This window comes from Musca domestica, unplaced genomic scaffold (assembly GCF_030504385.1).
Source record: "Musca domestica strain aabys unplaced genomic scaffold, Musca_domestica.polishedcontigs.V.1.1 33, whole genome shotgun sequence".
NCBI classification, from domain to species: Eukaryota; Metazoa; Arthropoda; class Insecta; order Diptera; family Muscidae; genus Musca; species Musca domestica.
In genome coordinates this window covers 1,982,437-2,009,713 of record NW_026712312.1, presented here as the reverse complement: position 1 = coordinate 2,009,713, position 27,277 = coordinate 1,982,437, and the positions used below count along the sequence as shown (strand labels likewise).

Sequence of the window (27,277 nt, the reverse complement as noted above, 5' to 3'; positions counted from 1 at the left end):
CACCAAATACTGCAGGCTCTGTCAGGACGAGGAGGAAACTGAGACGGTGGAGCATTTACTCTGCCACTGTCTAACTCTTTATGAAGCCATACAGAGGCTACTGGGTAAGTAAATTCTGCCTATGAATCGATTTAATTTACAATCCCTGATTAACCTCTAAAAATAAAACTCGAATTTTTATTACTTTATTTAAATCTTCTTTTAAAACATCAAGTTTTGTCTCTAAGCGAACATCTTCTTGCATTCGTGACTTGTTTTATTTTTTTTGGTTTTAGGAAATGGGACTATTTCGTTTCATATTTTTACTTAGTTTATTTTTTTCGTAAGATTGCTCGGTAGCTTGAATTAGATTCGTATGCATTTAGTTGTTAGTGTGTGGGTGTGGTTGTAATTTGAAAAAAAAAAAGAATTGCATGGTATTTCTTTCCTCTGCTGCATAAAATTCAACTACAAATATTCCACAATATCGCATTTAATTGATATATTCGGGCAACTCTGCCCCACCACATTGCGGCCACGATAATTTGGACTTTTCTCGGTAAGCAATTTCCGGAATATCGGCAATATGGCAGTTTCACCATCGAGTAGTTCCGTTTCCGAACTGGCACCATACATCGACGAAGAATCGGCTTTCATGCCACGATGTTTATTGTTGTTATTCGTCGTGCGTTGTTTGTCCGGGGCAATCATGGGCGATGAGTGGTGATGGGCAGCATGCTGAATATTGGTACGATTTGCCTTACGCTGTTGCATACACTGGGTACTGGGTGGTGTCGGTTCACGTTCTCGTTCACTGTCCGTTTCACTCTGGCACACGGTGCCCTTTTGCGGTTTGTGACGATGTTTGTTGCGATTCTTTTCCGAAACAGAACGTTGTATGGGTGAAGTTATTTGATCATAGGTTGTGGGTACGATATGACTGTGTTCGGAGCATCGCTGGGGACTGGCATAGTTACGGGGCGATTGTCGCGAATGTTGTTTGGCATGCGACAATGTATGGGTATCCCATAAATCACTTTGGGACACAACGAAATTCGATTTCAAAGCTGAGCCCATGCTGACACGACGGGAGTCGGATGCTACGGGAGCTGCAATTGAAGAAGAGAGTGGTTATTTTCGATACTTTTTTCTATGTTCATCCCATTGGGTTTAAACTAGTTTATTCACTGGTAAGTGATCATGTTTTTATGATAAATAGGTAATCAGAACCCAAATTTGCTCGATGTTACTCGGGATTGAAAAATACTCGAAATATACTGGAATGCTTGAGAGAGTTCTCCTCAAAAACCGGATATTTCTGTACAATTTTGAACTGTTACTTAAGCTGAAAAAATTGGAAATCAAACTTTACTTTTTTCGAGCACAGATATGTCTCTAACATATGTTAAAGAATTGGAAGAATTGCTTTTCCTGGTATCTTGCAGCCACGTTGTGTCTTTTTTTGGAATATTAAGATCCCCATTTACATATTTCCTGATCGTAATTCTCTATCTAGTACTATATTCCATGGATCGTGAAATTATGTACTCTGTCGCTGATCTTAGTTCAATGAATTCAAATTAACCATATGCAACTAGTTCATAGGTTCTTTTCAGTGAACCATTCACTTGAACTAGTCTTAACCAAGTGGGTGATACTTACTTTTGACGCTGTTATTGTTTTTGCCATGACTGCCGCCGCCGCCGCTATGTGGACAGGTATTATTCAATTCTGTCTGAGATGCTGAAACATTAGTCGAAGAATTTCGATGATTGTTGTTCGAATATTTCGCTCGAGATGTGGGAGTCTGGGTGCCATTGTCATAATGCTATCAAAAAAAAAAAAAAGAAACAAATGAGAACTATTAAATTGAATTTAAAAATCTTCCTCCCACCCTTGATGAAGTGGATTGACGCCTCTCCCGCAATGTTGAATCCTCACGATGAACATTATTACATTCCTGGCGTTTTAGACTAGACATGGACCCAATACTGACATCGGTTTGAGCCGAAACCGAATTACGTTTATCAACATGACGACGTGTGGCATCGTTACATTGTTTCGCCTGTTGTTGTTGTAGCTGTTGTTGCTGAAATTGTGCCTGTTGCTGAAGTTGTTGCTGTAGCTGTTGTTGTATGGGTTGCTGCATAACATGATGGGTTTTTGTCGGTAGCGGTGGCTGCTGTGGGGGTTGATATGGCGTCTGCGGTTGACTATCCTGGCGCTTGACATTCTTTTTGCTGGGAGAAAAATTTAAGTTGGTAACATGAAATTTGAATGAAATGCGAAATACATACGGTGGTAATGATGGTGCCACGGTGGTGGACTGTACCGACATCAAGGAATTATCCATTTCGACATGTGTCGAGGTGACACTATCCACTGATGTTAGCTCGGTAATTTCTGAAAGAGAAAAATGCGAAGAATTCAATGAAAGCTTGAACTAACATTTGCATAGCTCGATCATTCATGTAGGCCAGGTAACATTTTTCCGAAAGCTCTGATAACCGATTTTTTTGGTCGAGATTGTTTACTGTTTCTCCAGAAAAGTTTCCGAGTATTCTGCACACATGATTTCTTTTGTTTCACTTTTATGATTTTACCGACATTATTCACCGGAATTGTTTTAAATTTCGTATTTGAAGTTCCAAATGGGTACTACAGTCTATGACAGAAAATTGCCTTTGCTGGTCCAGGTTTTCGTATAGAACCCATATATCGATACCTCTCTATATTCGATATTTTTATGAGTTTAGCCACAATGTTCACCGGAATCATTTAAAATTTCGTAATAATAGTTCGTAATGGGTACTACAGTCTGTAACACAAAATATTTCCTATGCAGGTCCAGGTCTTCATATAGCCTCCATATATCGGTACATCCCTATATTGGGGTTTTTGATGATTTCAACGACAATATAGACCGGAATCGTTTCGAATCTCGTATTGGAAGATGTTAAAGGGTGCATCAACCTATGACAAAAAATTATTTACGCTGGTCAGCGAATTCGTACTGCCCCTATACAACGGTACCTCCAAATATTCCTTTTTTATGGTATTAGAGACATTATAGAAAGGAATTGTTTCAACTTTCGTATTTGTAGTTCGTTCAACCTATGACAGAAAATTGTATATGCAGGTCGACGTCTTCGTATACCTCACATATAACGGTACCTCCCTTTATTCGGTATTTTGAATTGTTTTAAATTTCGTATTTTAAGGTCCCAATCGGTACAAAAGCTTACTCTCCCACAAGATGTGACTGAGTAGACTTTGATGAAAGTAAAAGGATACAGCTTTCGTCCCAATTTGATACAATGTCAGGCTGATAATATTTCCAAGCCTATTACAAGATTCCCCACGTTGGGCGCCATTTTTTTGTGTTCGTGGGAAAAACGCTACAAGGGCAGCACTAATACTTGCTCTTGAAGGCAATTCCCATGTACGTCGTCTCTCCTTTTTTTCTATGCTGGTAATGCCATAACATTGATTCTGCCTATGATCGATGTTCTCTTGGTCTCAGAGAAAGAGAGAGAGAAAGTGAAACTATAGAGATACCATTGTGCGTTTGATTTGAAGCCAATACCGAAGAACACAACAACTTGCCGTTGTTGCGTCATCCCAGTGATAACAGGTTAGGTTAAGTCATATTATCACAAGTATTCCTTAAGAAATATTTTTATAATAATTTTCTGCCTCTCAACCAAGAACGACACGTTGTCTTTATGCAACTATAGGTCCTCGTTTTTAGTGGACAAAATTAGAAAAATCAAGTTAAAAATTCTCTCAATACATACCCGTTGTGCTTGGCATATCTCGCCTAACAGGTGGTGCCGACAGACGAGCCGTATCATTGATTCCACCACCACCAGTATTGCTGCCCAAAATCGGTTCCGTATCACCGCCAACACTGCCACCGCCACCAGAGCCACAGGTGACACCATCTATCCATTTGCGGGCCTCTGGTCCCAGTTTCTTTATCAAAGCCTGCAGTTCATTCTCCTTTTCCATCAGAGCTTTGCGGAAACGACAATTTGTGTTCTTAACTTCACGCAAACGTTGTTCCAACTCACAGACCGAGGAGTCACGGCGATTCTTCGACATTGGCCTGAGAGTGGCCCGGACACGTTTATCGACCACACCTTGGGGATTACGTTTCAATTCCACCAACTAGACAAGAGATGGTGGTGTATAAAAGAGGATGAATTATTTGAGGTTATATTCTTTAAAAATCTCTTTTTTTTGTTGTTCTATTGTATGTTTATGTGTGTATTGTTATTTAAGATAGTGGTGGGTTGCATGAATAGTTGCTTTTTCTATTTATAACAAAATATTACTAAAAAAAAACGAAAATTGGTTAGTACTTTTTTCATACAGCACAGCAAAGCTATTTTTTGGGTTATTTTTCGGGTTAGTACACATAACAAAGTACAAGGACATATAAAAATGGCAATCAAGCATTTCTTGTCATTGAATTAGAAGTAGAACGGCTTTGAATTCGGCTGGACACCTTCTAAAAAATAATCACTGATAAAAAAAAATGATACTAGAAGATCCTCGCAGTTTCTGGAATAGAGCGTTAATTTCTTACTTCATGGAGTGGACCAACATTATCCATTTTCGCACCTGGCCTAGCACTGATGCAAATATTAGGATTCGTAAAGTTGGACCAAAATCACAATATTATTTCCCTTTCTGTGCAGTAAAAGATTTTTTTTTTTGGAAAATTACGACCTTTTGTGAGCCCCCGTAAACTGGTACCTTCCTATTTTCGGTATTTTGGTGATTTTAGCAGTATTATTCACCGGAATTGTTTCAAATTTAGTATTTGAGGTTCGATATGGATACTACAGCCAGGTTTTCGTATAGTCCCCATATAACAGTTTTCATTTAAGTGGTAGTTTTCGTAATTTTTTCCTTCCAAATGGTGGAGGGTATTAAAAGTTTGGCCGTGCCGAACTTACCTGGTTTTTACTTTTTTTTTTGTTCGCCCAAAGTTTCCAATTTTTTCGGTCAATCCCGAAAATATTAGACTTTTTCCGACAATTTTCCGAAATTCGAAAAAATTAGTTAAATTTTTTTTCGATTTTAGAATTAAACTATCGAAAATATTAATATTTTTCTCAGAATTTTGAGAATTTTAGATCCAACATCCGACACACTTCCGAATGTCTTATCAAACATCCTATTTTTCTGAGATTTTCGAATGAATTAATCGCATTTTTCCCATGTTTCGGATAAAACTATAGAACAAATTCAAATTTTTTTTCTAAATTTCGTATCAAATATACAAACATTTTCCCAATTTTCCTTTTTTCTTTTGCGAATTCTAATCGAATTCATCACAAAACTCTATATTCTTTTCGATTTTTTTTTTCAAAACACGTGGGCAATTGTAAACAATTATGCTCCGTGTTCGTTCGACATCAGTATAAGAAATTTGTGCAGAGTTTTTTCCGAATTTGGAAAAATAATGTTGCCTGGGGAGATTCTAAAACAGTGTGAATGAGAGGAGCTCATTTTTATAATCTCAGAAATTTAATTTTTTTTTGTACTTTTTTCTCTATTTTCGTAAGAAAGATAAAAAAATGTTTCTTACCCTCCGGTAAGATGTAACTGAGAAGATTTTTCATTTTAGAATAATTTTAGAAGATGCCCCACGTTGGGCGCCATATTTTCGGTACGATTATATGAGCTGCTAACATTGTATGTTTACGGATAAGTGAACATATTTTTATAATAAGGAATCGATAAGAATTATTGTGTGTCTGCGATTTGGTTAAGTTAGATTGGTTTATGAAAAAATATTTATAAATAAAAAAATATAAAATAGAACCTAAGCCCGAACAATGCAACCATTTTCCCTTCCAAACAGCAAGAGAAATTATACGTTGTCAGTACACGTAATTTATCCGATCTTTTTTTTTTTTGTCTATTCTCCTCATGATCATCCTTGCCTTAAGCAGCATTCTCTCGTCACGCGAATTGTGACGCCGAGCGATCCAGCCGAACATAGCCATTTTACAATATTTGCAAATGTATATACATACATACATACATATTTTATATTCACATACCGTAAATATTTCAAATGCTATTGTAATTATTAAAATGTAAGTAAATATTGGAAATTATATTGTTATTAAAAGTTTAAAAAAATATATGTATATTCCTTCTCATCGATGTTGTTTTTAACTATTCATGCAAATGTATTGTATATATCATCATCGGGGGGTATATGAGCGATTGCATTGGGATTAGTCATAAGTACACATATAGTCGGGGATGGGACCTAGCAACGCTTCTATGCTACGCTAGAGAAAATTGGGCAATATTTGACAGGGATCCTTTAAAAAATCCACGGCTTCGGGGCTTAAAAGTGCCTTCGAAAATCCTTTAAAAAAATCCACACCTTTGGGGCTTGAAATTGTCCTCGAAAATCATTTAAAAAATCGATGTCTTTCGGGCTTGAAAGTGCCTTTGAAAATCCTTTAAAAAAGCCTTCAAAAGTCCTTTAAAAAATTCCCGCTGTTGGGGCTTGAAATTGCCCTCGAAAATCATTTAAAAAATCGATGTCTTGGGGCTTAAAAGTGCCTTCGAAAATCCTTTAAAAAATCCACGCCTTTCGGGCTTAAAATTGCCCTCGAAAATCATTTAAAAAATCGATGTCTTTCGGGCTTGAAAGTGCCTTCGAAAATCCTTTAAAAAATCCTTGCCTTTGGGACTTGAAAGAGCCTTCAAAAGTCCTTTAAAAAATTCCCGCTGTTGGGACTTGAAATTGCCCTCGAAAATACTTTAAAAAATCCACGTCTTGGGGAATGAAAGTGACTTGAAAATCCTTAAAAAAAATACAGGTCTTGCGGTTTAAAAGTACCCTCGAAAATCCTTTAAAAAATCCAGGTCTTGCGGCTTAAAAGTACCCTCGAAAATCCTTTAAAAAATTCACGTCTTGGGCATGAAAGTGCCCTCGAAAATCCTTTAAAAATTCCACGTCTTGTGGCTTGAAATTGCCCTCGAAAATCCTTTAAAAATTCCACGTCTTGTGGCTTGAAATTGCCCTCGAAAATCCTTTAAAAATTCCACGTCTTGTGGCTTGAAATTGCCCTCGAAAATCCTTTAAAAATTCCACGTCTTGTGGCTTGAAATTGCCCTCGAAAATCCTTTAAAAATTCCACGTCTTGTGGCTTGAAATTGCCCTCGAAAATCCTTTAAAAATTCCACGTCTTGTGGCTTGAAATTGCCCTCGAAAATCCTTTAAAAATTCCACGTCTTGTGGCTTGAAATTGCCCTCGAAAATCCTTTAAAAATTCCACGTCTTGTGGCTTGAAATTGCCCTCGAAAATCCTTTAAAAATTCCACGTCTTGTGGCTTGAAATTGCCCTCGAAAATCCTTTAAAAATTCCACGTCTTGTGGCTTGAAATTGCCCTCGAAAATCCTTTAAAAATTCCACGTCTTGTGGCTTGAAATTGCCCTCGAAAATCCTTTAAAAATTCCACGTCTTGTGGCTTGAAATTGCCCTCGAAAATCCTTTAAAAATTCCACGTCTTGTGGCTTGAAATTGCCCTCGAAAATCCTTTAAAAATTCCACGTCTTGTGGCTTGAAATTGCCCTCGAAAATCCTTTAAAAATTCCACGTCTTGTGGCTTGAAATTGCCCTCGAAAATCCTTTAAAAATTCCACGTCTTGTGGCTTGAAATTGCCCTCGAAAATCCTTTAAAAATTCCACGTCTTGTGGCTTGAAATTGCCCTCGAAAATCCTTTAAAAATTCCACGTCTTGTGGCTTGAAATTGCCCTCGAAAATCCTTTAAAAATTCCACGTCTTGTGGCTTGAAATTGCCCTCGAAAATCCTTTAAAAATTCCACGTCTTGTGGCTTGAAATTGCCCTCGAAAATCCTTTAAAAATTCCACGTCTTGTGGCTTGAAATTGCCCTCGAAAATCCTTTAAAAATTCCACGTCTTGTGGCTTGAAATTGCCCTCGAAAATCCTTTAAAAATTCCACGTCTTGTGGCTTGAAATTGCCCTTGAAAATCCTTTAAAAATTCCACGTCTTGTGGCTTGAAATTGCCCTTGAAAATCCTTTAAAAATTCCACGTCTTGTGGCTTGAAATTGCCCTCGAAAATCCTTTAAAAATTCCACGTCTTGTGGCTTGAAATTGCCCTCGAAAATCCTTTAAAAATTCCACGTCTTGTGGCTTGAAATTGCCCTCGAAAATCCTTTAAAAATTCCACGTCTTGTGGCTTGAAATTGCCCTCGAAAATCCTTTAAAAATTCCACGTCTTGTGGCTTGAAATTGCCCTCGAAAATCCTTTAAAAATTCCACGTCTTGTGGCTTGAAATTGCCCTCGAAAATCCTTTAAAAATTCCACGTCTTGTGGCTTGAAATTGCCCTCGAAAATCCTTTAAAAATTCCACGTCTTGTGGCTTGAAATTGCCCTCGAAAATCCTTTAAAAATTCCACGTGTTGTGGCTTGAAATTGCCCTCGAAAATCCTTTAAAAATTCCACGTCTTGTGGCTTGAAATTGCCCTCGAAAATCCTTTAAAAATTCCACGTCTTGTGGCTTGAAATTGCCCTCGAAAATCCTTTAAAAATTCCACGTCTTGTGGCTTGAAATTGCCCTCGAAAATCCTTTAAAAATTCCACGTCTTGTGGCTTGAAATTGCCCTCGAAAATCCTTTAAAAATTCCACGTCTTGTGGCTTGAAATTGCCCTCGAAAATCCTTTAAAAATTCCACGTCTTGTGGCTTGAAATTGCCCTCGAAAATCCTTTAAAAATTCCACGTCTTGTGGCTTGAAATTGCCCTCGAAAATCCTTTAAAAATTCCACGTCTTGTGGCTTGAAATTGCCCTCGAAAATCCTTTAAAAATTCCACGTCTTGTGGCTTGAAATTGCCCTCGAAAATCCTTTAAAAATTCCACGTCTTGTGGCTTGAAATTGCCCTCGAAAATCCTTTAAAAATTCCACGTCTTGTGGCTTGAAATTGCCCTCGAAAATCCTTTAAAAATTCCACGTCTTGTGGCTTGAAATTGCCCTCGAAAATCCTTTAAAAATTCCACGTCTTGTGGCTTGAAATTGCCCTCGAAAATCCTTTAAAAATTCCACGTCTTGTGGCTTGAAATTGCCCTCGAAAATCCTTTAAAAATTCCACGTCTTGTGGCTTGAAATTGCCCTCGAAAATCCTTTAAAAAATCCACGCATTGTGGCTTTAAAGTGCCCTCGAAAATTCTTTAAGAAATTTACGTCTTGGGGCTTAACATTTCCCTCGAAATGGCTTGAAATTGCCCTCGAAAATCCTTTAAAAATTCCACGTCTTGTGGCTTGAAATTGCCATCGAAAATCCTTTAAAAAATCCCCGCCTTTGGGACTTGTAAGTGCACTTGAATATCCTTTAAAAATCGACGTCTGGGGGCTTGAAAACTTTCTTCCACGTCTTGTGGCTTTATATTGCCGTCGAAAGCTCCTTGAAAAATATACGTCTTGTGGCTTGATATTGCCCTCGAAAGCTCCTTGAAAAATATACGTCTTGTGGCTTGAAATTGTCCTCGAAAGTCCTTTAAAAAATCTACGTCTTGTGGCTTGAAATTGCCCTCGAAAATCCTTTAAAAAATCCACGCCTTCTGGGCTTAAAAGTGCCTTCGAAAATCCTTTTAGAAATCCACGCCTTCTGGGCTTAAAAGTGCCTTCGAAAATCCTTTTAGAAATCCACGCCTTCTGGGCTTAAAAGTGCCTTCGAAAATCCTTTTAAAAAATCCACGTCTTGGGGCTTTAAAGTGCCCTTGAAAATCCTTTAAAAAATCCAGGTCTTGGGGCTTAAAAGCACCCTCGAAAATCCTTTAAAAAATCTATGTCTTGGGGCATGAAAGTGCCCTCGAAAATCCTTTAAAAAATCCAGGTCTCGGGGCTTAAAAGTACCCTCGAAAATCCTTTAAAAAATCCACGCCTTTGGGCTTGAAAGTGCCGAAAATCCTTTAAAAACCATCGCCTTTGGGGCTTGAAATTGCCCTCGAAAATTATGGCCTCAAAAATCCTTTAACAAAACAGGTCTCTCTCTCCACATTTGGGACTTAAAAGTGCCTTCAAAAATACTTTAAAAAACACGTCTTGGTTTCAAAATCTGATATTGTCTTGAAATTATCTAAAATCAACGCCTTTGACTCTGATATTGCCTTAAAATTGTCTAAAATAACCCTTAAAAATAAAAATGTTTTTAAACTGTTTCTAGAAAAAATAAATCAAAAACAGCTAATTGAGTGGCGCAGAAAAAAGGAGAGAGATGTAACTGATTAAGAGAAAACATTTATGCGGCAGACTCTCACTGACAAATATTCTCTTTCAAAGCGCTCTCTTCTGGAAAACTTCTATGTTAACAGACGACTTCCAGTAACTATTTGCAAAAATTGCTACAAATTTTGGAATATTATGTAACTACAGACTAATCCCAATGCATGCATGATCATTTAAATATTTTGCTAAATTTTCTTCTCAACTAGTTTCAAAGGAAAAAAATGCATTCGTATTTAAATCACTAGATAAGCCACGCACGTTTCTTTTCGTCATCATCATCACATCATTCCAATCCAAATCAAAGAAATAATGAAAAAAATACGAAATCAAAATATTGTTATGCATAAATACAAGGACAAAAACTACAAAACTTCCTTACTACCAGTCTTACTTTCGGTACGAACACCAAACACAAAGTGGCTGTCGTACAAAAAATTATAAAAAATGAGAGTAAGACAAAAACTAAATCTTTGCGATCCGACAAGACCAGCGAGATGGCGGCCCCAGCTATGCACGTGATGAACACATTGTAGACGGAGAAGCCAATGTGTTTGGAGTCATTGAGGGCTGGTATGGAAACGTGACGCGTTTCCCAGGCCAAAAAGGCGCCAAAGACCTGAAGGAAATTACAACATTAATCGGAATTTTGAAATATTTTTATTTTCCTGCCCCAAAAACTTACCAGTAACAAGCCTTTGTAGGCATAAATAATGCTAACGAATATTGTCATGTGTTCCGATTGGCAATATTCGTTTTCTGGTATTACCAAGACATCGTCCATGTGCTCGTGATGCTGTAATGGATTATATTACTTTGATTTCAAAATATTCCCTTTTTAAGAGTGATCCACTTACCCTTGGTTCCAATTGCTTTGTGTCACGATAAAATGGATCCGCTATTTGCCATGTCGTTATTATGGCAATATCAATAAACAACAAAATTCCCACAACCATAAACAGCTGATAGTCCTTAATCACCTTCTTGTTCAATTTCAAATCCGTAAATATTGAATGAACACGCCATGTCTTCGAGAACATGGCACCAAATGCCAAACTAAACCCGGCCATCAAAATCCATGCCCTGGCCGTACAAATATAGGGAAAGGCGGCCACACTGCTCAATGTTGTGTCCAGACCCAAAAATATAACACTCATATAGGTCAGCAGGCAGCCGACAATTATTAAATTATTCAAGTGGGGACTTGACATTTTGATGTATCTGAAAAGGGAGGGGGAGAAATATTGAAAATTGCCGCAGGTAAAAATCAAATGAAATTCCCTTACCTTTGATTTCTGTATTTTATGTTGAAGGCCAGAAAGACACAGGCAATAATCATTCCAACAACCGAGGCACTGGCCGATATAATATATATGGTGAGATTCACTTGACTGTGTTCGATATAGATCAAAGTGCGATCCTTGGGCGGGGTTTTGCCAACCTGAATTGAAAAAATAATAAAAATAAATGGAAACCAAAGCAAAAGTTTTCAAAGGGTTATTATTTTCCAGGACCATCAGATCAACAATCGTAAAAATTCTTATGAATATTTTCCGAGGATTCTAAGACCAAGAATTGTGGATTTTTAAGGAATATTTTTTAAAGAACCATTAGAACCATTGTGGATTTTAAGGAATATTTTTTTTTCAAGAACCATCAGACCAATAATTATTTTAAAATATTTTCTTATAGTTCAACAGATCGTGGGGTTTTTTTAAGAATATTTTTTCAAGGACTAATCGAGGATATAATTTTAAGGATAATGATGCCAACAATAATGGATTTTTTAAGAATATTTTTTCTCAAAGACCAATCGAGGATTTATTTTTGGGTTTATTTTTTCAACGATAATGATGCCAATATTCATAAAATTTTGAAAAATACATTTTCAAGGACGTCAAACCAAAAACCTTGGATCTTTTAAATTTTTTTTTCAGTTCCCAACAGACCAATATTCGTGTTTATTTAAGATTATTTTTAAAGAACTCTTCTACATTTATAGAAGTTTCAGGACCATCAGCAATCAATAATGGTGGAATTTTTATGAATATTTTCCAAGGACCAACAATTGTGGATTTTTAGACAGACCTGTAATTCTGGATTTCTTTCGGAATATTTTTTTAAGGACTAATCGAGGATTTTTATACCCTCAGCCATATGGCTGGAGAGGGCAAAAAGGGTGAGATGAAAAAACTGCAACCAATTTCAGACGGCTGTCATTTCTAAGACACTTGTCCGACAGCTGTTAAAATTATTCCAGTGACAGCTCATTATATTGTTTCATTGGCCGTTTGAAGGCCATAATTCGCGCCAAAGGTGACCAAGTCGAAAAAATCCAAACTTATTCTAAAATTTGATGCTATTTCCGATATGGCCTTCAAACGGCCAATGAAACAATATAATGAGCATCAAATCGGAAATAGCATCAAATTTTAGAATAAGTTTAGATTTTTTCGAATTGGTCACCTTTGGCATCATTTAATAAAATTGAAAAAAAAGTAAAAATTATGGCGTTTAACTTTGTTGCAGTTCTTCTTTTTCTCACCCTGTATAGATGGTAGAGATCGGACTATTGCTACTGGTACCTCCCCCACAAAGGTCTTTGGGAGCAATAATCGTAGATTTATAAGAACATTTTTCAATGAGACCACAATAATCGTGGATTAATTAAAAAAAATTTTTTCAATCGTGGGTTTCCTAAATAATTATTTGTTTAAGGACCAATCGTGGGTTTTCTAAAAAAATATTTTTTCAAGGACCAATCGTGGATTTTCTAAAAAAATATTTTTTTAAGGACCAATCGTGGGTTTTCTAAAAAAATATTTTTACAAGGACCAATCGTGGGTTTTCTAAAAAAATATTTTTTCAAGGACCTATCGTGGGTTTTCTAAAAAAATATTTTTTCAAGGACCAATCGTGGGTTTTCTAAAAAAATATTTTTTCAAGGACCAATCGTGGGTTTTCTAAAAAAATATTTTTACAAGGACCAATCGTGGGTTTTCTAAAAAAATATTTTTTTCAAAAATAAGGAATAATCGTGCATTTTTTTAGTAAAATTTTCAAGGACCAATCGTCTATTTTTTAAGCCTAATTTTGCAAACCCTCCATACTCCAAAATTGAAAATTATAACTTACCCATTTCACAGGTTTTCCCAATGTTAAATCCAAATGATTCTGTTGTGAATGAAATTCACCTATCTTCTCTACCTGTCCCAATTGGAATTGATTGATCAAAATGTTGGCTTTGCGTTCATTGTTGTAAAAACGCACTGGACCCTGGAAAGATAACACAGCGTCTTATTTTCAAATATAAACAATTGAAACTCAAATCTTCATACCGTTACACCCTCAAAGGAGGTATTGCGCAAGGCCTCCAGGAAAACATTTTCCCACTCCTTGCCGCGATAATCGAAATGTGTTAGGAAATCTTCGCGTTTCTGGGCCACATATTGAATGGCCAATGCGGCGGCCCAAATTCCATCGTAGGTATAGCCATGGAAACGGGAATATTCATTGCCGCGTAAGCTGTCGTACTCCGAGAGATATTCATCGGCGGTCTGGAAAATGAAGGAATTTTTAAAAAATTTCTAGAAAAATCTTCTTTTTAAGACCTACAATGCCTGCAATTGTTATATCTCCACTTGTGGACAAGGGCAACAAATCCACCATCATTGTGCCCTCCACGGCCTGTATCAATTCCTCCACCGAGCAGTCCATGTCAATGGTGGTATTCCACCATTCCGTGGAGTATGTGGCCATTATCAACCACTGATACGATCTGCCATACATATCAAGTCTGAAAATAAACCAAAATTAGAATTGTTCGTTTTTTTACTTCAATTACTTACTTGTAAGCCTCACAGAAGACCTTGCGGGCAAAATGCTCATTGAAATTACCCAAAATAATACGAACATCCTTTTCCCGTAACTTCTTTAGTGATTCGCTCACATCATTGACAAAACTCTGCGTTTCAACCACCTCCAATTCCATGGAATCTAAATCGGCTACCATGTGATTGTGAGGCAACGAATAGCGTGGCTCATTCTGATACAATGTGCCCACACGCGTCCAATTGAACTCCTTGAGCAGCGCTAAACGTGGTGCATTGAATGCATTCTCGGAGGGTACCACCCGAAAGAAGTTGGGAAAAGCATCTTTGGTAAACATGGGATGGGTGTCGGCATACGAGAGCTGTGTCAAATGCCAATGTTTACTGGCCTTGGCAATGGGATCCGTGACATGAGTACAAGCAGCCCCAAACAGCATTAATTTATTCGGCCCCGAATGCATCATGTCGAAAAATGATTTGACACCAACGGCAGCATTGCACTTGAAGAGAGTGGGAGAGAGAGAAAGAATTAAATATTTGGTGAGTCCAATTACCGTTTTGTTATGGTTACGGCAGAGAGAGAGACAAAGAATTAAATATTTGGTGAGTACGATAACCGTTTTGTTATGATTACGACAGAAAACCAAAATTAAACAGATATCTACGGTAAGGGTTATGGCTATGGCGTTATGGAATCTACGGTAACGGTTACGGCTATGGCATTATGGTGTGTCACAAATTGGTGTGAACAGCTGTTTTTATATGGTTATGCTAATAGGTGTGTCTGGTTACTTTTCCAGCAGGAATTGTCCAGCAACTTCTTTCTGAGAGAGTAAGGTAGTTTTATTCTCTTTTGCAAGGAAAATGCGAAAAGTAAACAGACGGTATTCCTGCAAAAGCTTGCAACTAATCAGCTGATTTTTCAAAACAAAGCAATTTGTCCCCCATAAGGAGAATTAAAACAAAGGAAGCAATACTAATTTTACAAGTTTTTTAAATAAAAATGTTGGAAATAGTCTTTTATTTTCTTATTACATATTAACATTTACGTTTTTCACATTTTGTAAAGTTGTCCTCCAAAAACTATTAGTCTTGCTAATTCCAAAAAAATATTTTCAAATTGAAAGCACAAAAATAAATAAACAAACAATAGAAAACATCTGATTGAATGTCGATGAACGAGAAGAAGAAGAGTTGCAAGTGATTGCAAGAAGAAATTTGTCCAGCAAGAATTTGCAAACTCTCACTGAAAGAACTGTCAAAATTTCTCTCTCCAACCGCTCTCTTTTGCAGAACTTTCGGGTTAACAGACGACTTCCAGTAAAAATTTGTAACAATTGTTACAAATTTTAGGGTAACCAGACACACCTAATGACAAGTCTAATTTAAAAAAAATCAGCTGTTTTGAGAACAATGTGGATATGTTTAAAGTATTTAGGCCATAATCTAATACTTCGTCCGATAATAGGCATTCAACATTTCATTTCGCCATTAAATAACTATTTTCCGGATAAAAATTGAAAAATACTGAATGTTTTTCAATAATTTTTTTCATAATAGACTCTACAAAGTATATATATTCTGGAACAGCGTAAAATTCTAAGACGATCTAGCGATGTCCGTCTGTTGTAATCGCGCTATCTTTCGAACGAATTGAGATAGAAGGCTAAAATTTTGCATACATGCATAGTTTACCAGTAGGCAGGTTAAGTTCGTAAGTGGGCCATGCCGGTCCACGTTTTCGTGTAGCCCCCATATAACGGTACCTCCCGATATTCGGTATTTTGATGATTTTCGTGGCATAATTCACCGGAATTGTTTCGAATTTGGAATTTGATGTTCGTAATGGATGCTACAGCCTATGACAGAAAATTGTCTATGCAGGTCCACGTCTTCGTGTAGCCCCCATATAACGATACCTCCCGATATTCGGTATTTTGATGATTTTAGCGACATTATTTACCGGAATTGTTTCAAATTTGGTATTTGATGTTCGTAATGGATGCTAAAGCCTATGATAGGAGATTGTCTGTTCATGTCCACCTCCCGATATTCGGTATTTCGATGATTTTAGCGACATTATTCACCGGAATTATTACAAGTTACAGTTACAGAATTTTTATCGGATTTTATTGTTTTTCAGAATTGCCAAATTCGTTCCAAATGCTGGAGTTTTTTTTTTTTAATTTAACTTACCTCTGTATCATTCCACCACATGTGCAGGCGATAGTTGGTCAATATCCTGGGATGTTCATTGACATGTGACAATGCCAACTTGACACTGGGCATTACACCGCGCCCAGTATCGGAGTTTTCAACCCCATCGCCATAGGGAAAAAATCCCGCAATATAGACATCAGATCTTTTGGCTGTTCTGGCGTACGTGGTCGTCGTAAATGTCAAGAGTAAGGTAAGGGGAATTATGAATGGCGCCAACTGCATTTTGATGGCTTGTGATTGGACGCGCACGTATTCTGAAATTGGAAATTAAAAAAATAACCATTTTTTATAAAAAGGAAGAAAAAAGGACTGAATGATAACCATTTCCAGTAACCAAAAAGGAGGGGTAACCTGTCCTCTCTTCCACAATTTTTTTTGAAAAATTTGGAGATTAAAATTTCCAACTCCACTATTCAATAGCCTCTTCCACATTTTTATACCCTCCCCTCAGACCCCAACATTATCTTGATCAGGGTAAAATTCTAAGTCGATTTAGTGATGTCCATCTGTCTGTGTGTGTCTGTCTGTTGTAATAACTTAAGAACGAATTGAGATAGAGGGCTGAAATTTGACATACATGTTTATTTTGTAAGTCGGCAGGTTAAATTCGTAAATGGTCCATATAGGTCCCCGTCTTCATAAATCCCCCATATAACGGTACCTCCCAATATTCGGTATTCTAATGATTTTAGCGATATTTTTACCGGAATCATTTAAAATTTCGTATTTTTAGTTCATAATAGGTGCTACAGCCTATGACAAAAAATTGCGAATGCAGGCCCAACTCTTCGTATAGCCCCCATATAAGGATACCTCCCGATATTCGGTATGTTGATGATTTTAACGACATTATTCACCGGAATTGTTTCAAATTCGGTATTTGTAATTGGTACTAAAAAAATACTTGTGTAGGAACACGTCTTCGTATAGCCTCCATATAAGGGATCTCATTTGAGAGGTAATTATTTAGAATTTTTTTTTTCGACATTTTTCATGTTCCTTCAAAATGGTGGAGGATATTTTGAAGGAACTTGAAAAAATTTTACTTTTATTTTTTATTTCTGGAATTCGGATGTGCCAATCTATTACGATCGAACGAAAAAGTTTCTAGTTCCGTGGACTCCGATTGGTATGAGACATATACAATTTATGAAGTCACTCATACGTTCAGGAAGTATACTGAACTATGAACTACGCCTTTTTATACCCCAGCCATATGGCTACAGAGGATAATTGATACGGCCAAAACGTGCCTTATCGAAATAGGGTTTGGGCCCTAGGTCTCTTTGGTCCAAATCCGTTTCAGGACATTTGGAGTCGATCTAGTCCGCCCGAAGTACTGGAACGATATAATCCACCTTCATAGCAGTTCTTGTGTTGGTAAAAATAATGGGATTTGTTAAATATGAAGAGAATCGGATGCTTATTTCGAATTTTATGATCGTTTGCCTAAGGCTTTAATACACCCTCCAGAATATTTTTGCGATAATATTCGTCATTTATTCTGATGCCACGGTCGATTAATACGAGCGACCATCGGCTGTTATGGCGGCCATCACACCATCACCATGGCCGGCGCTTGAGTTCTGGTGGCCAACGGAAGGTGCACATTTTCAGCTGACCTCGTTGCTGGTCAACAAATGTTTTATCATCGGAGAAAACCAAATTTGGCAGTTCACCACTTTTTCGGCCAAGCGAAGCAACTCTTTAGCTCTTTTGAGTCTATTTTCTTTCTGTTGCGGTGTAAATTCTTACACTTTTTGGAATTTTAAAGGCTTTACCCCGAGCTCATTTTTAAATATTTGCCGAATGGAATATTGCGATATGTTAAGCTCGCGGGCCATTTTTCGGCCACTGCGACGCGTGTTTCGATCAAGTCACTTCTTTACTTTTCGGACCATATCTGCTTCTGGTTTTTCAGCCAAATATAAAGAAATCACACTATCACGCTTGAATTCCATCACGAATAACTTTTTTTCCGGAAAATTCTCACCAAAATGCTTTTGTACGCTTGTGAAAAATATAATGAGCTGTCACTGGAATAATTTAAACAGCTGTCGGACGAGTGGCTTAGAAATGACAGCAGTCTGAAGTTGGTTGCAGTTTTCATCTCACTGCAAATATATCCTTTTAAAGTTAAGGATAACCCTTCAAAAAGTTGTAACGTAAACATAGCTTTACTGATGTATGAAATGTTTAATTATGTTTACAATTTTCCTTATTTGAGTAAGTTGAAAATTTAAATAAATTAAATTTTTTTAAATCAATTTAAAAAATTTCTAAAAATTTCCATTCTTTTCTGATATAAAAATAATGTAACACTGGCATCAGGTAAATCTGAAATGGCAGAATATATGAAGGTCTGTACCTGCTTCAAGGCTGATTTTACACTTTTATATATTAGACACTATTATTTTAAATACTCTATTAGTTACTGAAAGAAGAGCTACACCCACAATAAAACAGCTACTTAAAAAATGTTTTGCATTAATTTTTAATTTTGGTTTTCATTAACTTCTTAAATAAACTTTTAGTAAAAAGCCACAGCTTTCAAAACACAATTACTGTTTAAAATATTTCGAAGTTGATCTCAATAAGTCCTTTTTCAAAATTTCATTATCTTTTTATTCACCTTTAAATATTTCGTAAAGACATTTTTAACTATTTCTTATGTTGTTTTCTTAATTATTTTTCACATTAAATTTTAAGACATTAACTGAGAAATTTTCTACCAAAGGAATGTAAGTGAAAATTGTGTATCTCAGTAAAATGACATTTTAGTGACACATCCTTGTAAGGATAGGCTCTGGGCATGCGCTATTTTTTGACACACCAAAATGGTTTATTTATTTACAAAAATAGATGTAAACATTTCAACAGGTTTGTTTGTAAACAAACTGTGAAGAGCGGTTGTTTTTGGAAGATTTTGTTTTGATTCTCAATTCTCAACATTTGCTGTTTTGTTTTGATGCCTGCAAACGTAAACAAATAAAGTTGACAACAACGTTAAGTACTTTTTTGCCTTGAATGAATGGAGGTCAAAAATGGAAATTTGTCATTGACCCCAAAAGAGGGAATGGTAAAATGATTCGTTTCGTTGTGAATACAACAACACAAAAGGGAAAGGGAATGGAAAAGGGATTAAGAAGGGACATGTAACGTATATTAAATGGAAATGGTAGGATTATTGGGTCTTTAAATCGGAAAAAGTAAATATATTTAACCACAATATTATAGTCGTTAAAAAAAACAATCTTTAAATAAAATAGACGTTATAAATTAATTTAATAAACCAGTAAGGAAAAGTCAAAAGTCAAAAAAGTTATTATTGTTATTATTATTATTATTATTATTATTATTATTATTATTATTATTATTATTATTATTATTATTATTATTATTATTATTATTATTATTATTATTATTATTATTATTATTATTATTATTATTATTATTATTATTATTATTATTTTTATTATTATTATTATTATTATTATTATTATTATTATTATTATGAATATGATTATTATTATTATTATTATTATTATTATTATTATTATTATTATTATTATTATTATTATTATTATTATTATTATTATTATTATTATTATTATTGTTATTATTATTATTATTATTATTATTATTATTATTATTATTATTTTTATTATTATTATATTATTATTATTATTATTATTATTATTATTATTATTATTATTATTATTATTATTATTATTATTTTATTTTATTATTATTATTATTATTATTATTATTATTATTATTATTATTATTATTATTATTATTATTATATTATTATTATTATTATTATTATTATTATTATTATTATTATTATTATTATTATTATTATGAATATGATTATTATTATTATTATTATTATTATTATTATTATTATTATTATTATTATTATTTTATTATTATTATTATTATTATTATTATTATTATTATTATTATTATTATTATTATTATTATTATTATTATTATTATTATTATTATTATTGTCATTATTATTGTCATTATTATTTTCATTATTATTGTCATTATTATTTTCATTATTATTATTATTATTATTATTATTATTATTATTATTATTATTATTATTATTATTATTATTATTATTATTATTATTATTATTATTATTATTATTATTATTATTATTATTATGAATATGATTATGATTATGATTATGATTATTATTATTATTATTATTATTATTATTATTATTATTATTATTATTATTATTATTATTATTATTATTATTATTATTATTATTATTATTATTATTATTATTATTATTATTATTATTATTATTATTATTATTATTGTTATTATTATTATTATTGTTTTTATTATTATTATTATTATTATTATTATTATTATTATTATTATTATTATTATTATTATTATGATAGCATTATTTGACGAATGAAAATTTTCTAACTTTAACTGTCGATTTTCCTCGAAAAAAAATTAAAAACATATACCCTCGATAGCCCGATTGGCAAGAACCACCCCTTAATATGGTCAATACTTTTGATATTGGTATCTAACAACACCGCTTTAGAGGACAATATGGTTGTCTATGACAACCATGTTACAACAACAACAATTCATATTGGAACGGGGTGAAAACATAAATTGTATCGTACCTAGTGTTCGATGTAATTCTCAAGACCATGGAAGATTATGCTCCAAGCCGTTATAAAATATTGGAAAAAATCGGAGAAGGTGTCCATGGATGTGTGTTTAAAGCATTGGATTTGCATCGCAAGTGTCCGGTGGCAATTAAAAAAGTCGCTCTGAAAAATAAATTTGGCAATATATCCTTGAATACTTTAAGGGAAATAAAAACATTACAACTATCGAAAAGTGAATATGTAAGAGTGGTTGCAAGTATTGATTCAATGTTGAAATATGCTAATTGAGCCAAAATGGAAATTGTTTAAAATTTTTGATTGTAAATATGAAATGCATAGGCATAAATGCATTTCGAAAAACAACAGAAATAGTGACAGTTTTTTTAGGAATGGTGCTCAAAAAATGTCTCTGTTATCCACCCAATGAACGGAATTGCTTCTTTGTTTTAATTCGACGCAATTGAAAATTTTTGCCCTTCTAGATCATTAACATAATTGATGTGTTTCCCGATGTTATTGGTTTGTCGCTGGTCCTAGAATATATGCCCGAGACTCTATATGGCAAACTGAAAAATGAAGTCAGTCCCTTGAGTAGACAGCAGGTGCGAAAATTCTCTCTAATGATGCTAAAGGGCATTGAATATTTACACAAATTAGATATAATCCACAGAGTAAGTATTCGAATTCAAATATTCAAATATTTGACTCTTAATTATTTTTATAATCTATTTTGCCATAGGATATTAAACCAGCCAACCTTTTGATCAGCGAAAATGAAATCCTCAAAATAGCAGATTTCGGTTTGGCACGTCTGTACTTTCCCGAAGATGAGGGACGGCTGTATTCACCACAGGTTTCCACTCGATGGTATAGGGCTCCGGAAATACTGTGGGGTAGCCAAAAATATGGCCCTCCCGTAGATATGTGGGCATCTGGTTGTGTTATAGCCGAAATGCTGAGAGGCGTTCCATTGTTTGCGGTGTGTTGAATTTCTTTTGTGAAAATTAAAAAAAAAACAACATCAAACTTTGTGGTGAACTCTAAAGAAAAACATATTTTTTATGTTATAAATAAAATAAGATTAGAAATAAGAGACATATAAGGAATATATGTTTTTCTTCGAATGCACTTTCAAATCGTCATACAACAACCGGCCATAAATATATATGCCCAACTAATTAGGTTTTTGTTATTAGGGCACGACTGATATTGAACAGCTGGCTCTTGTGATACGCACTTTGGGTACACCCCGGCTAACCGAATGGCCAGAATTGACTTCTCTACCGGACTATAATAAAATAAGGTAATAAACGAATATAATTTTCATGGGAAGATAAATTAAATATTAATTACATTTTAGATTCCCAAATGCTGTAGGTATGCACTGGGATAATCTTTTTCCAAGCTGTACATATGCTGCTGAAATTAACTTGGTATCCAATCTTGTGGTTTATAATCCAAAAAATCGGCTAACGGCTGAAGAGGTAAATCAGCAAATTTTTAATAATATAATGATTGAATAATAAATAGCATTTATTTTTCAGGCCACAAAACATGAATACTTTCAAAGGTAGATAGAAACGAGTTCAATAAAATTTTATTATTTTACTATGGAAACAATGGTTATATTTAATAAAACATAAATAATTATTTATATAAAAAATATTTTGGCAAATTCATTCTTTAAAGAGTATAAAAATCCCAGCTAATTATTTTGTGGCAAACTTAGGCGTGTGTTCCAAGTTCTCTTACAGCCAGGACATGTTGATTTTTTGATGAGGTATTTTCTAATACATTCTCGGTGCAATTTCACCTGACACTCGGAACATTTTACATCCTGTAATGAAAACAAAAACTTATCAAAAATTCTGGATTTTGATAAGCCACCACACTTACCCAATAAACAATGCGTTGGCATAGAATACAATCTTTTATAAAATCTGGAAAATGCTGTTTCAAATAATTACTATACTCCACCATGGTACGCGGTCCCAAATAGATTTTATCTTCTTTTTGCAAAAAATATCCCTGCGCCGTCCATATGGATTCTAGATCTTGTATACGCTGTTTGGTCAGGGGTCGTTGTACATTGGCCGGTATGAGATTGGCGACACTATATATATCATTCCAAACAAATCCGTAATCATCACTGCTAACCAGCGATTCGAGAAGTTTGTGAAAATAATTGCGTTCTGTATCCGTGTACTGGGGTTGAAATTTACACGCCAAATTAGAAGTAAGCATGCCAAACACCAAATACTCTGTTCCATCCAGTGGATGTTTGACAAACTGTAAGGTTTGATCATATTTTCGCAGCTCTGTATCAATCTCTACAATGACTCCCTTTAAAGCTGTTGGACTATCGGGTACTCGAACATCGTCTAAATACAAATGGGAAAGAGTTAAGAAACTAGATTTTGGATGTCGGGTACGAAGTTCTTACATGCATCGCATAGTTTCGCAATAATTTCTGTTACCATATCCATTGGCATACTGCCATGATTGATGGCTGCCTGAAGCAGTTGCTTTTTAACCTTTTCCATTGATGTGAAAGCGGGAGGAAGATTATTTTACAAAAACGACCGGGAAAAACACAAAAGAGATCTTCTTCTTTCAAACTAACATTCACTGTGAATTGGGAACTCAGTTATTAAGGGAAAATGACAAACTAAATAAATAAATTTGCTGCACACATCCATGACTGATTGATTGAAAAAGTTGTTTTGGAGCAAGTTGAGTTTAGGGGCTATGCTCGGATCATTTTGAAATTTTTACCGCAGGTAGGTATTTGTAACCTGATTACGGCAATGTAATTTTTTTGTGGGGGAAATACCCGGTTACCCGGTTATTCGACCCAAAAGTTCGAATACAACATCCGGTTTGTATCCGGTTCTACGTAACCGATATCAATAAAATGGGTATCATTTGAAAGCTTATGAAAATACCTATCCAACAAGTGGTCATATGACGGGGTTGCTGGAACCGGTTTCGGAGAAATTTAGGAAAATTTGCATTTTTGTATGAGTACTTTTTGAAAAACCTATAAAAACTCGAAAATGGACCCATTATAGGGTCTTAAAATCTATACACTATATTATAGCTAACGCTATTGCCTTTCCAAAATGGTGTCATATGTGTTGATATCTTTTGTGGTTCCGATAGAATTCATTAAATTATATTTTTCTCCAGTCTAGATGCATTTGACTTTGACCTTTATAGCTTTTTTAAGCAACCGGCCTTCGGCCGGGGCTTAAGATTTTCTCCTCTGGGGTATGTCCAACACCGGCTACGCGATCCATAGTTTTTCTAAAAATTGTACATTTTGTAAGTAGCCGGCCTTCGGCCGGGGCTTAAGATTTTCTCCTCTAGGGTATGTCCAACACCGGCTACGCGATCCATAGTTTTTCTAAAAATTGTAATTTTTGTAAGTAGCCGGCCTTCGGCCGGGGCTTAAGATTTTCTCCTCTAGGGTATGTCCAACACCAGCTACGCGATCCATAGTTTTTCTAAAAATTGTAATTTTTGGAAGTAGCCGGCCTTCGGCCGGGGCTTAAGATTTTCTCCTCTGGGGTATGTCCAACACCGGCTACGCGATCAATAGTTTCCTAAAAACTGTAGTTTTCGAAAGTAGCCGGCCTTCGGCCGGGGCTTAAGATTTTCTCCTCTGGGGTATGTCCAACACCGGCTACGCGATCCATAGTTTTTCTAAAAATTGTAATTTTTGTAAGCAGCCGGCCTTCGGCCGGGGCTTAAGATTTTCTCCTCTGGGATATGTCCAACACCGACTACGCGATCCATAATATTCTAACAACACCAAATTAAAAACAAAGCAGATTAACAAGAACGTTAAACCCGACACAAAACTTGGGTTCACTCAAACTGCTTTCATAAGTAACGACTTTAAAAGTCAATATCTTCGGAACTACAAAAGATATCAACACATGTGACACCATTTTGGAAAGGCAATAGTGTTAGCTATAATATTGTGTATAGATTTTAAGACCCTATAATGGGTCCATTTTCGAGTTTTTATGGGTTTTTCAAAAATTACTCATACAAAAATGCACATTTTCCTAAATTTCTCCGAAACCGGTTCCAGCAACCCCGTCATATGACCACTTGTTGGATAGGTATTTTCATAAGCTTTCAAATGATACCCATTTTATTGATATCGGTTACGTAGAACCGGATATAAACCGGATGTTGTATCCGAACTTTTGGGTCGAATAACCGGGTAACCGGGTATTTCCCCCACAAAAAAATTATATTGCCGTAATCAGGTTACAAATACCTACCTGCGGTAAAAATTTCAGGTCAATCCAAGCATAGCCCCTAAACTCAACTTATGCCGTTGTTTTAAACTATTTTTAATAAAATAAAAGGGAAACTGTAGGCGGGCAAATGATTTTTGTACAAAAAACAACAGGGAAAACACAATGTATTCTTCTTCCTCTTTCAGACTAACATTCACGAAGAATTATTAACAAATTTAATAAGGGCCAGGGACTAACTAGGAGTATATTTCCTGAACCACCATCCACTAGCTTCTGAAGAAGTTGCTTAAATCATTCCCAATAAAATAAAAAAGAAAATGAAGTTGGGCATATGATTTTTTTACAGGAACGACCGCGGAAACGCAAATAATGTCATCTTCTTCTTTCAAACTAACATTCACCATAAATTGTGTGCCAATTTATTAAGGGGAAATGACAACTAGGAGTATAATTTCCTTGACCACCATCATCTGGATACTGCTTTTACTGACAGCGGTTTGAAGAGGTTGCCTTAATCCGTTTCCAATAAAATAAAACAAAAATAAGATGGACAAATAAAGGCTTAACTCTAGTTTAGTAAAAACTCTTCAAATTTTTCGAAAATTTTTTCAGTGGTAGGTATTTTAACCATGATCCAGGGAAACTATTTTTTTCTTGGGGGACGGACCCGGGACCCCAGATTTTTGACCCGAAAGTCCGGGATCAAGACCCCGACTAGACCCGGATCCACTTACCCGATATAGACAATATGGGTATCTTTGGAAAGCTTATGAAAATACCTATCCAACAAGTGGTCACATGATGGGGTAAGATGTTACGGTTCGGAAGTTATAGTCAAATTATCGATTTTTTGGACCCGGATTTTTTATAAAACCCCCAAAAAGTCAAAAAAAGGTCCATTATGGGGGACAACAAAATTGATGCCAAATTATAGCTGACACTTCTACCTTTCCAAAAAGGTTCAATTTGTGCTAATACCTTTACTGAGTCCAGAGATATGGGTCTTTCCATCCGCATAACAATAAAAAAGGTATATTTTGCGTAAGAATGAAATTCAAAAATCTTTGGTTCGCGTTAGCCGGTGTAGGACATACCCAAAGGAGAAAATCTCAAGCCCCGGCCGAAGGCCGGCTACTTACAAAAAGTGTCAAATTTAGAAAACTTTGGTTCGCGTTAGCCCGTGTGGGACATACCCAGAGGAGAAAATCTCAAGCCCCGGCCGAAGGCCGGCTATATACAAAAAGTGTCAAACTTAGAAAACTTTGGTTCGCGTTAGCCGGTTTAGGACATACCCAGAGGAGAAAATCTCAAGCCCCGGCCGAAGGCCGGCTACCTAAAAAAAGGTATCCAAATTAGGAAACTTTGGTTCGCGTTATCCGGTGTAGGACATACCAAGAGGAGAAAATCTCAAGCCCCGGCCGAAGGCCGGCTATTTACAAAAAGTGCCAAATTTAGAAAACTTTTGTTATTCCGACGACTGCTACGCGAAATAAACACTTTTTTTTATTAAAAACATCATTTTAATGAACTGGTTAGAATCGGGTTATGCGGATGGAAAGACCCATATCTCTGGAACCGAAAAAGGTATTAGCACAAATTGTAGCATCTTGGAAAGGTAAGAATGTCAGCTATAATTTGGAAGCAATTTTGTTGACCCCCATAATGGGCCCTTTTTTGACTTTTTGGGGGTTTCATAAAAAATTCGGGTCCAAAAAATCGATAATTTGACTATAACTTCCGAACCATGAGAATTTACCCCTTCATGTGACCACTTGTTGGATAGGTATTTCCATAAGCTTTCAATCGATACCCATATTGTCTATATCGGGTAAGTGGATCCGGGTCCAGGCGGGGTCTTGATCCCGGACTTTCGGGTCAAAAATCTGGGGTCCCGGGTCCGTCCCCCAAGAAAAAAATAGTTTCCCGGGATCAGCGTAAAAATACCTACCTCTGGAAAAAATTTCGAAAAAATCTAAGAGTTTTTACTAAACTAGAGTTGTTCCCAAATAAATAATTTTTCTCTTTCCACGAACTGT

At 35.4% G+C, this 27,277-nt stretch overlaps 4 protein-coding genes across 5 annotated transcripts in view; 2 read left to right on the top strand and 2 right to left on the bottom strand.

The window, feature by feature from the left end:
* LOC101898908 (protein dispatched) overlaps positions 1 to 21,564 on the top strand; it is a 66,790-nt gene extending 45,226 nt beyond the window's left edge. Inside the window, exon 11 of the mRNA XM_059125526.1 lies at positions 21,450 to 21,564. The gene's annotated coding sequence lies outside the window, so the exon portion shown is untranslated. The remainder of the gene's footprint in view (positions 1 to 21,449) is intronic.
* LOC101901494 (gamma-aminobutyric acid type B receptor subunit 2) lies at positions 170 to 19,100 on the bottom strand. Of its 2 annotated transcripts, none has more exons than XM_059125527.1 (15): positions 18,948 to 19,100; positions 16,292 to 16,569; positions 14,114 to 14,595; positions 13,881 to 14,061; positions 13,604 to 13,822; positions 13,401 to 13,541; positions 11,552 to 11,706; positions 11,123 to 11,486; positions 10,951 to 11,061; positions 10,648 to 10,884; positions 3,777 to 4,149; positions 2,277 to 2,382; positions 1,874 to 2,219; positions 1,642 to 1,807; positions 170 to 1,088 (listed from the first exon to the last, which is right to left on the bottom strand). In XM_059125527.1, exons 2-15 carry the CDS (start codon positions 16,535 to 16,537, stop codon positions 448 to 450), a joined length of 3,768 nt encoding a protein of 1,255 aa, XP_058981510.1. In that variant the 5' UTR covers positions 16,538 to 16,569; positions 18,948 to 19,100; the 3' UTR covers positions 170 to 447. The 2 variants fall into 2 exon arrangements, with proteins under 2 accessions (XP_058981510.1, XP_058981511.1); XM_059125528.1 differs by having other exon boundaries at positions 10,660 to 10,884.
* LOC101897590 (cyclin-dependent kinase 20) lies at positions 20,942 to 22,618 on the top strand. Its single transcript, XM_005186932.3, has 6 exons — positions 20,942 to 21,207; positions 21,450 to 21,638; positions 21,707 to 21,946; positions 22,164 to 22,270; positions 22,328 to 22,451; positions 22,512 to 22,618. Exons 1-6 carry the CDS (start codon positions 21,007 to 21,009, stop codon positions 22,539 to 22,541), a joined length of 891 nt encoding a protein of 296 aa, XP_005186989.1. The 5' UTR covers positions 20,942 to 21,006; the 3' UTR covers positions 22,542 to 22,618.
* A 36-nt stretch (positions 22,619 to 22,654) lies between these two features.
* LOC101897763 (non-structural maintenance of chromosomes element 1 homolog) lies at positions 22,655 to 24,041 on the bottom strand. The gene is made up of 3 exons (XM_005186933.4): positions 23,411 to 24,041; positions 22,864 to 23,348; positions 22,655 to 22,804 (listed from the first exon to the last, which is right to left on the bottom strand). The coding sequence occupies exons 1-3, from the start codon at positions 23,508 to 23,510 to the stop codon at positions 22,673 to 22,675; spliced, it is 717 nt and encodes a 238-aa protein (XP_005186990.2). The 5' UTR covers positions 23,511 to 24,041; the 3' UTR covers positions 22,655 to 22,672.
* Positions 24,042 to 27,277: the final 3,236 nt, after the last annotated feature.

Bases quoted from the DNA above. Each gene is read 5' to 3' on its own strand.
- LOC101901494 (XM_059125527.1), bottom strand. From the start codon at position 16,537: ATGCAGTTGGCGCCATTCATAATTCCCCTTACCTTACTCTTGACATTT. The intron at 13,542-13,603 runs GTATGAAGATTT...TTATCTTTCCAG, and splicing joins CCTCCTTTGAGGGTGTAACG to GGTCCAGTGCGTTTTTACAA. The intron at 2,220-2,276 runs GTATGTATTTCG...TTTTTCTCCCAG, and splicing joins GTGGCACCATCATTACCACC to CAAAAAGAATGTCAAGCGCC.
- LOC101897590 (XM_005186932.3), top strand. From the start codon at position 21,007: ATGGAAGATTATGCTCCAAGCCGTTATAAAATATTGGAAAAAATCGGA. The intron at 22,271-22,327 runs GTAATAAACGAA...ATTACATTTTAG, and splicing joins CCGGACTATAATAAAATAAG to ATTCCCAAATGCTGTAGGTA. The intron at 22,452-22,511 runs GTAAATCAGCAA...TTTATTTTTCAG, and splicing joins ATCGGCTAACGGCTGAAGAG to GCCACAAAACATGAATACTT.
- LOC101897763 (XM_005186933.4), bottom strand. From the start codon at position 23,510: ATGGAAAAGGTTAAAAAGCAACTGCTTCAGGCAGCCATCAATCATGGC. The intron at 23,349-23,410 runs GTAAGAACTTCG...ATTTGTATTTAG, and splicing joins TGCGAAACTATGCGATGCAT to ACGATGTTCGAGTACCCGAT. The intron at 22,805-22,863 runs GTAAGTGTGGTG...TTTTCATTACAG, and splicing joins GCCAACGCATTGTTTATTGG to GATGTAAAATGTTCCGAGTG.